At 50.5% G+C, this 9,048-nt stretch overlaps 1 protein-coding gene across 1 annotated transcript; it reads right to left on the bottom strand.

Annotated features, from left to right (window-relative positions):
- Positions 1 to 4,677: 4,677 nt before the first annotated feature.
- C10H19orf53 (chromosome 10 C19orf53 homolog) lies at positions 4,678 to 8,233 on the bottom strand. The gene is made up of 3 exons (XM_021632262.1): positions 8,118 to 8,233; positions 7,986 to 8,041; positions 4,678 to 5,331 (listed from the first exon to the last, which is right to left on the bottom strand). Exons 1-3 carry the CDS (start codon positions 8,203 to 8,205, stop codon positions 5,191 to 5,193), a joined length of 285 nt encoding a protein of 94 aa, XP_021487937.1. The 5' UTR covers positions 8,206 to 8,233; the 3' UTR covers positions 4,678 to 5,190.
- Between the last annotated feature and the right edge of the window lie 815 nt (positions 8,234 to 9,048).

The following is a 9,048-nucleotide window of genomic DNA, read 5'->3' as shown; positions in this document are numbered from 1 at the left end:
AGTGTCCCAACCATGAACATCACTCAACACAGATGAGGACAGAGCTTATATTTTATTTCATTTATGGACACAGTGTCTGTGGACCAGGCTGGCCCTGAACTCACGGTGTTGCTGAGAATGAATTTCTGATGCTCTTGGCTTCACATTTGCAGTGTTGAGTTTATAGGGCTATGCCACCAAGGTTTATTCAGTGCTAGGGATCCATTCCAGGGGCATTCATGCGAACACACTGCCGGCTAAACTCTACTGGAATCTGCTATGTAGTTCAGGCTAGCCCTGAACTCCTGATGCCCCTGCCCCAGCTTCCTAAGGACTAAGAGGACAGGTATATTCAAGAACACCTGGCTGCTTCTTTCCTTTATTCTGTGATATAAATATTGACAAGATCCCATCTCACAAATGAGACCGCTGGGGAACAGAAAAGCTGAGTGTTGACCTGACTGGGGCCACAGTAGACAGCAGAATCTGAGTTCAGGAACTAGGACAAATGAGGAAGTGAAGTCCACAGTCACACAGAGATCCTGGTAAAATACGGGGCTCAGAATAGAACCAGGAAAGTTGATGGTGTTCCCAAAGCCTGAAGACCTATTTCAGGCATGCCCCCCCCCCCCCCTTTTAGGAAAAGAGGTGGCAGTGGTGGTGTTCCAGCCACTGGAGCCCTCCCTCTGCTGGAGGAAGCCTCTGGCTTCAGGAAGTGCCAGTCATTTCTATTCAGCCTGCCCCATGAGCTCACTGTCTAAGCATCTGCAGCTCCTGACCCCAAATCCAAGTGCTCTCAACCCACATGCAAAGTAGACCTGCCCTACAGGCTCAGAAGAGGGAGGGGACACAGATCTGCAGCTTGGGGGACATGTCTACCCCGAGGGTTCCCCTGTCCTTCCAGCCCTGCCAGCAGCAGACAGCTGACGCAGGGCGTCTGGCTTGCTGTGTTGGCACTGCAGCTCTGTAGCCCCTGATGGCCAGTTCAGCTTTGTGACTCTACTTCCTTTTGGAAACACAAGCTCATAGGTAAAGTGTTGCCAGGAAAAGTTGCATTCCAGACAGGGAAAAAAAATGGATCTGAAATCATATTTGACGGTTCTCTGGTCCTGCTGAAGGGGCCTCCAATGGCTGAGGACAGTTCATGACCACGCTAAAGAGCCTTGAGTACTCCAGGCCCCTGCTTTGCCCAATTATTTAAAATGGAGACCCAGAATGGTGGGATTCTGGGTTTCCCTTTTAAATAATTGGGGTTATGGTGGCTAGGAGAGGTTATCTGACTTGCTAACAGTCTCCCCCACACAACCAGGAGGTGGCTGGGCCTGCCTGTCATCCCAGCACAGGCTAAGGCAGAAGCACGTCAAGTTTGAAGCCAGCCTGGGCTACAAACATCTGTCTTAGAACACAAGATCAAAACACCTTCATGTAGAATTTGAGGTGTGGGAACCACTAGCATTACGGAAGAGGAAAGTGAGGAAGGAGATCATCAGGGAGGCCTGGGGGACAGGTGTGTCATTCCAGATCCTTGGCCACCGGGCCTTTTGAAGAAGACCACCAAGCTGGCAGCAGAGCCATAGGGCGGCTCCTCTCAGGGCTTCCTGGTTTGCCTGCAGGCTAGTTGAGAGCAGGCCTGGCTGGCCTCCTGGCATCCCAGAGCCAGGTCCCATGTGTCTTCTGCTTTTCCCTATTCCATAAAGATGGGTAAAAACATAGATTTCAAAAGGAGGTACCCTGGGGGCTGGAGTGATGGTTCAGAGGTTAAGAGCACTGGATGCTCTTGCTTAGGATATGGGTTTGATCTCCAGCACCCTCGTGGTGGCTCACAGCCATCTGTAACTCAGCTCCATGGGAGCCAGATCCTTCTAGCCTCAGTGGGCACTGAGCACACATGTGGCACACATACATACATGCAGGCAAAATACTCCTCCAGACAACAATTAAAAAAACACAACAGCACACTAAGCTGAGAATGCTCCTGTGCTTGTGGGTGTTGTATGGTGTGGGCAGTGGCTCAAAGGGTCAAGTGTGGAAACACAGAAGATGAATGATTACTGGTGAGGCTCCCTACGCAGCAGTGGGCCCACCTGCTAGGGCTCACAGTGCTGGGCTGTTCAGCAAGTTCAAAGGCAGAAGCAGAGTAGAGTGGGTGGTGGACAGTATGTTGAGAGGGCAGAGCAGCTCCTCAAACACGGGACTTTCTTGGCAGGAGACACCCTCCCTTCCCCATACACCAGCTACCCTCTGGTCTAGGAGGCAGAGACATGTACAAAGTACATTCTTGGCCTCAACAACAAACCACACAAGAAGGCAGGAGAGACAAGCAGGGCTGAGAGCTAGCTCCTGGGAGAGCTTTCTTAGGGAAACCCTGGGGTTCACCCTCAGCTTCAGAACAAACACAAACAGGCCTCCTAGGCCCAGCACTTCAATCTTTTAAATCTCAGCTCAGGCCTAGCAGTAGTGGCACATGCCTTTAATTCCAGCGCTTGGGAGGCAGAGGCAGGAGAGTCTCCATCAGTTTGAGGCCAGCCTGGTCTACAAAGTGAATTCAGGACAGCCAAGGCTATACAGAGAAACCCTATCTCCAAAACAAAACAAACCCCACAAGAGTGGCAATCAAATCCCCACCAGAGGCAGAGGTGGGGTCCAGGGAAGACTAATTACAGGAAGAGGTGGCATCTGGGGAAGAGTACAGGTGGAAGGCCACGGGAGCAAGGCAAATCAGATGGCAGGCGGCTAGCGCTGGGCATTGCCCTGATGTTCTCTCTCTGTAAGACTAGGTCAGCATTATAGGATACTCGTAGTGAGCCTGAGACTTCTTGGAACAGGTGCAGTTGGTTTTGGGAGTCAGGAGATAAACTAAAGGAATCGCTAGCAAGATCCAACACAGTACATCTTATTATCTTTTAAAAACAAAATCTGTTTAAAGACAAAACACCCAAACCAAACCCAATTATTTTTGTACGTGCACAAGTGCTCATACATGCACATGGAGGTCAGAGAACCTGTGGGAATCTATTCTCTCCTTCCACCATGTAGGTTCTGAGGATTTGACTGTAAGGCCCTTTACCTGCTGAGCCTTCTTGCAGGCCTCATTGTTCCTTTAGAAAAGCAAAGTTAGGCACTTCTATGTCAGAAGCTGTTGTTAAGAAGCATGAAGGATGCAGTCTGGGTTAGAAGGCCCTAAACGGGAGGATGCTATCCATTGTTTGAAGCAGTCAGAGACAGCTGAGAGCCCTGATTTCCAAGTGGGCAAGGGTATGTTTCTGGGGTTGTAGAGAACAGTCCTTTAGGGACAGGGAAGGAAAGAGGCTTGACCCCTATGGAGCTCTATTACCAGGGCTGGTAGTTTCTGTCTTCCTAAGTGGAAGCTGAAAGTGAGCTTCCTGGAGCACAAGAACTCAGAAACCAGACCATCGGCCTCGAATGCTGACCTGGCCCCCCTGGCTTTAGTTTTTCTTGGTGAATGTCCCTCACAATTTTTGTGCTGTGCTGGGGATGGAACTGAGGGCTTTGCCAGTGGCAGGTAAGTTCTCTACCACTGATAACCCAGATCCTGACTTTTTTTTTTTTTTTTTTTTGAGACATGATTTCTCTGCATAGCTTTGGCAGTCCTGGAACTAGCTCTGTAGACCAGGCTGACCTCAAACTACATTGTTCCTCCTACCTTTGCCTTTTTGAGTGCTGGGACTAAAGGCCACCATGCTGGGCTCTGATAGTCTTGAGTCTACAGCCCAGGCTGTCCTGGCAAGCCTCACATTGCTGGTGATCTTCCTGCCTCAGCCTTCCAAGTGCCCATTACCATTTTGGCTACATTTGGGGGCTGTGTGTTACAAATGTGTATGTCCCAGGGCAGAGGTGGCGCATGCTTTTAACCCCAGCACTTGGGAGGCAGAGGCAGATGGATCTCTGAGTTTGAGGCCAGCAGAGGGATAGGGTGACCCTGTCCCAGAAAACCAAACAAAACCCCAGACAGGCTACTGGTGGGCCATGGTTCTGGGGCTGGATCTACAGTGGGGTGGACCCATTCCTCTGAATGTGTAGGGGGGGTACCAGAAGACAGGTGTGGTAGAGCTGCCCACCACAGGCATGGGGACTAACAACCTCTTCCAGCCCAGCCCTGAAGTAAGCCATTGCTTCTAAGGGCCCCGTCCATGCTCACAGCACAACTGTGTCCTGGTAGGACTAAGACCAGCAGGTCCTTCTGGTGCCTTGGGAGCTCAGACTAGGGTGTGGCTCAGAATTCTTGCTTAGCACTCACCAAGTCGATCAGATCGCCAGCAGCCAGAAGCCAGCCCCGAGCATTAGACAGTCTCAACTAATTTCTGAACAACAGTGTATGGGACCAGATTCACCCAGGCAGGGTGGGAGCAGTCACTGGCAACCTGACACTCTTCTGCCTCCTTAGTGGTGAAAAGACTGGACAAAGGGATGAGCCCCCAACATACTCATTGTTTGCCCCAGGGCCACACTAAGGAAAGATGCCACCAGGTCAATCAGCTATGGGTATGACACCACCATGTGGCCCGGCAGGTCTGAGTGACCACCAGGAGTCTGAGGCACTCGATGGGCAGGAGCAGACCTGTGCCGTGGACGAGGGTGGCTGAGCTGGCCAGCTGCTGGCTCTGGAGTGTCAAAAGTCTAGCTTACCTAAGACAGAGGTGGCAATGGAGTAGGTGAGCACAAGAATGGGCACACACCCTCTGTGAGCACAGCTTTATTGGGGAACATTGGCAGATTCCCGAGTGGCTCTGGATCACTAGTGTGACAGGATGAGGTGGCACCTCGTTGACAATATGGGACCCTTCATGTAGAGGACAGTGTCCACCAACATTAGATGACCAGAGGGGGCAGCCAGGGGAAGAGACTGTTCCCAGCAGCCAGCTTCAGGTGTATATCACTGTCCTTTCTTGGGTCTGGGGCTGTCAAGGGCACTGTGTGGGGGGGAGAAATTTCTCGGGGTGACCAGAGAGGCTTACCTAGCCCCCGAACACCTCCCCATTGAACCGCATGAGAGCTGGAGGGACAACAGAGCCAAGTTCATCACCCCATCACACCAGTAAAGAAAGCTGAGCCCCTCTTCTTCTTGGGGGCTAGACGAAGGCTTTACCATCACCTGCCCATTGCTGTTCCAAGTGCCACCAGGACTGGAGCAGGGTCTTCTTCCCTCAAGTCCGGCTAGCTTGTGGGACAACCTGCCAAGTCCCAGTGCCTTTAGGATGGTGTCTTGCTGGCGGGGGTGGCCCCAGTCTTCTTTGGTGCTCCCTTCAGCAGTGCAAGCTTCTTAGGCAGGCTGGAGCTAGCTTTCATCACCACGTCATGCTCAATCTTCTTCCGGATTCCCACTTCCAGGCTCTATGGGGGGACAGAGCAAGCCCTCATTCTCCTTAGCCAACATACACATACCTTGCTTTTGTTCTTTGAGAATGGCTTCAGGCTCAGAGCCACATGCCTCAACTTACCACTACAGGCCTGTGCTGCCATGCTCAGGTCAAAAGCAAACTGAATTCTTCCATCTCTGTGTCTCTGTTCATGTATGTTTTACAGATGGGGAAACAGAGGCTCCTGCATTAAGCAGGCACCTGCCTAGGGTCCAAGCTAGGAGTGACAGTCCCTTCTGTCCCATGACTCACCTACTTTCCTCGGGTTCCAAGTAAGGCCATGAGCCAATTTAAGTCACTGACTGGGAACTTGGTCTCTACCCCACCCACTCCTGGGACCATGATGGCTGCATGTGGTAAGCACAGGAGTTCTGAGGAAGATAACACTGTGTCAGTCAGGAGAATATGAGAAAAAGTACTGCTAATAAGATTCCAGGGACAATGTGTGCTGTGCGGGCACATCGAGTGATGTCTGGGAGAACAGGTCTAGCAGTGGGACAGAACCAAGGATGAAAGGCAGCAAGGAAGGGGAGGTGAAGGACTAGAGCTTTTTCTGAGCAGGAAGCAACCATGGAAGGTTCTGGGCAGAGGGGGAACCAGTTTTGAGCACGGGCAGGCACTTCAGCTGCTGTAGCAGGAAGAGGGTAGAGTTGGCTAGGGTGGGTGTGAAGTGAGGGGCAGAAGTAGGTAGGCTCTGGATATACGCTCAGAAACATTAAACTGGATATGTGTCAAGGATGACCTTTAACCTGGGAGGGCAAAAGCAGTAAGAGGAACTCACTTAGGACCTGAGAGTGGGTACCCATGGAGAAAAGCAGCCAAGCACCCTGCTTGAGGAAATCTCTGGGAGACAGAATGGGCTTAAGAGTTACACCAGATTGAAGCTTCTAATTTTCTTATTCATTAAAAAAAATTTTTTGTGTCTGAGTATTTTGCCTGCATGTATGTCTGTGTACCACATACATGTGGTGCCTGTAGAGACCAGAAGAGGGCACTGGAGAGGCACTGGGACTGGAGTTATAAATGGTTGTCAGCTGCCATGTGGGTACTAGAAACTGAACTGAGGTTGCGTGGAAGAGCAGCCACTGCTCTTACCACGGTCCAGCCCCTGAGTCTCTAATGTCTTCATCGGCTCAATCTTTCCCACCTGGACTACTAGGTGACTCTGATAATACCCCTCTACCCCCATGATAGAAATAGGGCTATCAAGGCTAGTTCAAGGCCAGCCTGGGCTAGAGTCAAACCTTGTTCCAAAAAGAGGGGAGTGAGCGTGTGGTGCACACCTTTAACCCAGCATTCGGAAGGCTGTGGCAGAAAGACCTCTGTGAATTCGAGGCTAGGAATTCCAGTGAGTTCCAGATCAGCCAAAGCTATGTAGCAAGACACTATCTTAGGAAAAAAGGGGGTGGGGAGTGCACAGGCTGGGAATGAGGCTTCATTAGTAGAGTGCCTGACTAACACTCACAGGTCTGAGTTCAATCCACAGCATTACATGGCCCATGTCAGTAACCTGGGCACCCGGGAGGCTAGGCTATATATACACAGCTCTTGGCTAGCCTAGATTGGTGTGACGCTGTGTCTCAAAAGCACAAAGCAGACAGAGCAAAAGATAACAAGGGGTTGGAGAGCTGGCTCAGTAGTTAAGAGCACTGGTCACCCTTCCAGATCCCCAGCTCCCATACTGCAGTCACAATCATCTGTGACCACAACTCCGGGAAATCTGCTCCAGACAAGCAGTGGTGCACAGACATGCAAAATACTCCGACAGATAAATGACATTTTTAAAAGGGAGTATACAGAACTGGGCAGTGGTGGCACAAGCCTTTAATCCCAGCACTTGGGAGGCAGAGGCGGGTGGATCTCTGAGTTCCAGGCTAGCCTGGTCTACAAAGTGGGTCTAGGACAGCCAAGGCTACACAGAGAAACCAAGTCTCAAAAAACTTAGCCTACCTACCTACGTACATAATAAGTAGATGGAGGCTATGACCTAGAGAGACAGCGCTGTGGTTAAGAACACATACTTCTCTCACAGAGGACCTGAGTTTTGTTCCTAGCACCCAGGTCCGGTGCATATCACCTGCAACTCCAGGGCTAATGCCCTGTTCTGGCCTCTGTGGGCACCACAGCACTAATTAAAACATAACATTATTTTGGAGGCTAGAACATCACTCAGCTGTTAAAAGCACTTGTTACTCTAATCTGTAGACCAGGCTGGCCTTGAACTCAGAGCTCCAACTGCCTGAGCCTCTCGAGCGCTGGGATTAACCGATTACGCTACCACGCCTGTCTTTAGCACTTCTGACTCTTTTAAGACCAGCACACCCATGATGGCTCAACACCGTCATTAACTCTAGTTCTAGGAGACTGGACTTCCTCTTCTGACCTCTTTGGGTACTAGGCACATACCAGACGGATGCACACACTCAGGCAACACTCATACACATCAAAATACAACAGCAACAACAAAAAAACGGGTGCTATCCTATCTGCTGACAGTTCCTAACGCGCATCTGAAGCCCTCAGAAGCTAAGTGAGGGGTCTGGACCCATCGAACACTGGAGGACACAGACACAGAGCTCTCGTCAGCCCGCCATCCCGGGTCACCGACCTTTGCATCACTTCACTCACCTTCTTTAGCTTTTGCTGCTGCACGACGCGCGCCTTCTTGGGAGCGATGATTCGACCTAGCGGAGAAACACCAGCCGATGAGCCTGGGCCCTCCCGACTACGTCGCTCCCTACTCCCCACCCCGTTACTCACCGCCTTTCCGCGGCCCGCGGCTCCGCTCCGCTGCCGCCGCCTTGCTTTTGGGTTTCTGCGCCTGGAACTTACGCTGTCCCTGCGCCATGTTCTACCACGAGCCGGAAGAGGCGGTGCTACGAGCAGGAAGCCGGAAGTCACGCAAAAAATGCGGGACGCAGAGTGGCACACTTAAACAGCTGTCCAAAAATTTCGAAGGAAAATTACGGTACCATTTTCAGGGGTCAGGTCACATTTGTGTATTATAAAATATGGTATTTTGTGCTTTTTATACAAATAAAAAGTTCGCCTCGGCGTGGCAACCGAGGAACTCAGTTTTGGAGGAAAATTAAAGGAGTGCAAAACAAACAATAAAACAAAAAAATGAGTAATAATGAGATGGCTCAGTGGGTAAAGGTGTTTGCTGCCATGTCTGATTACTTGAGTATGATCCTGGATAGTGCGCGCGCGTTTAAGCTCAGAACTTGGGATGCAAAGAACTGACTCCTGTAGACTGTTTCCACTCAAGAGAATAAATAAATAAAAGTGTCACTACAAAAAAACAAAACAAAAAAACCCTTAGGCAATGATTAATTTTACATTAATCTTGCAGCTGTGCTGGGGACAGAGCACAGCTTCATACTTGCAGCAAAAGAGCTGTCCCTGCCAATTTAAAAAGATTTAAAATAGATTCCTGGTGCTCATTGTTTATGGACCTGAGCTGCAGCCAGTGTCCGTGAGTGATGGTGCATACACCTATTATCCCAGTGCTGAGGAGGCTGAAGATGATCCCCGCAGCCTAGTCTAACTGTAGAGGTTCAGAGATTCTCTCAAAAAATAAAGCAAAAGTTGTAAGGGCTCATGCCCTTTACCCTTCCCTCAGGAGGCAGAGGCGGAGACAGAGGCAGGTGGATCTCTGAGTTTGAGGTCAGCCTGGTCTGTAGATTAAGTT

The sequence above is a fragment of the Meriones unguiculatus genome, chromosome 10 (assembly GCF_030254825.1).
Source record: "Meriones unguiculatus strain TT.TT164.6M chromosome 10, Bangor_MerUng_6.1, whole genome shotgun sequence".
Lineage (NCBI taxonomy): Eukaryota > Metazoa > Chordata > Mammalia > Rodentia > Muridae > Meriones > Meriones unguiculatus.
Note: the sequence above shows the minus strand (reverse complement) of the source record. Positions and strands in the feature narration are given on the sequence as shown.

Excerpts from the sequence above, each read along its gene's own strand:
- C10H19orf53 (XM_021632262.1), bottom strand. The coding sequence starts at position 8,205 with ATGGCGCAGGGACAGCGTAAGTTCCAGGCGCAGAAACCCAAAAGCAAG. Across the intron at positions 8,042-8,117 it reads CCGCGGGCCGCGGAAAGGCG|GTCGAATCATCGCTCCCAAG; the intron begins GTGAGTAACGGG and ends TTTCTCCGCTAG. Across the intron at positions 5,332-7,985 it reads AGCAGCAAAAGCTAAAGAAG|AGCCTGGAAGTGGGAATCCG; the intron begins GTGAGTGAAGTG and ends GTCCCCCCATAG.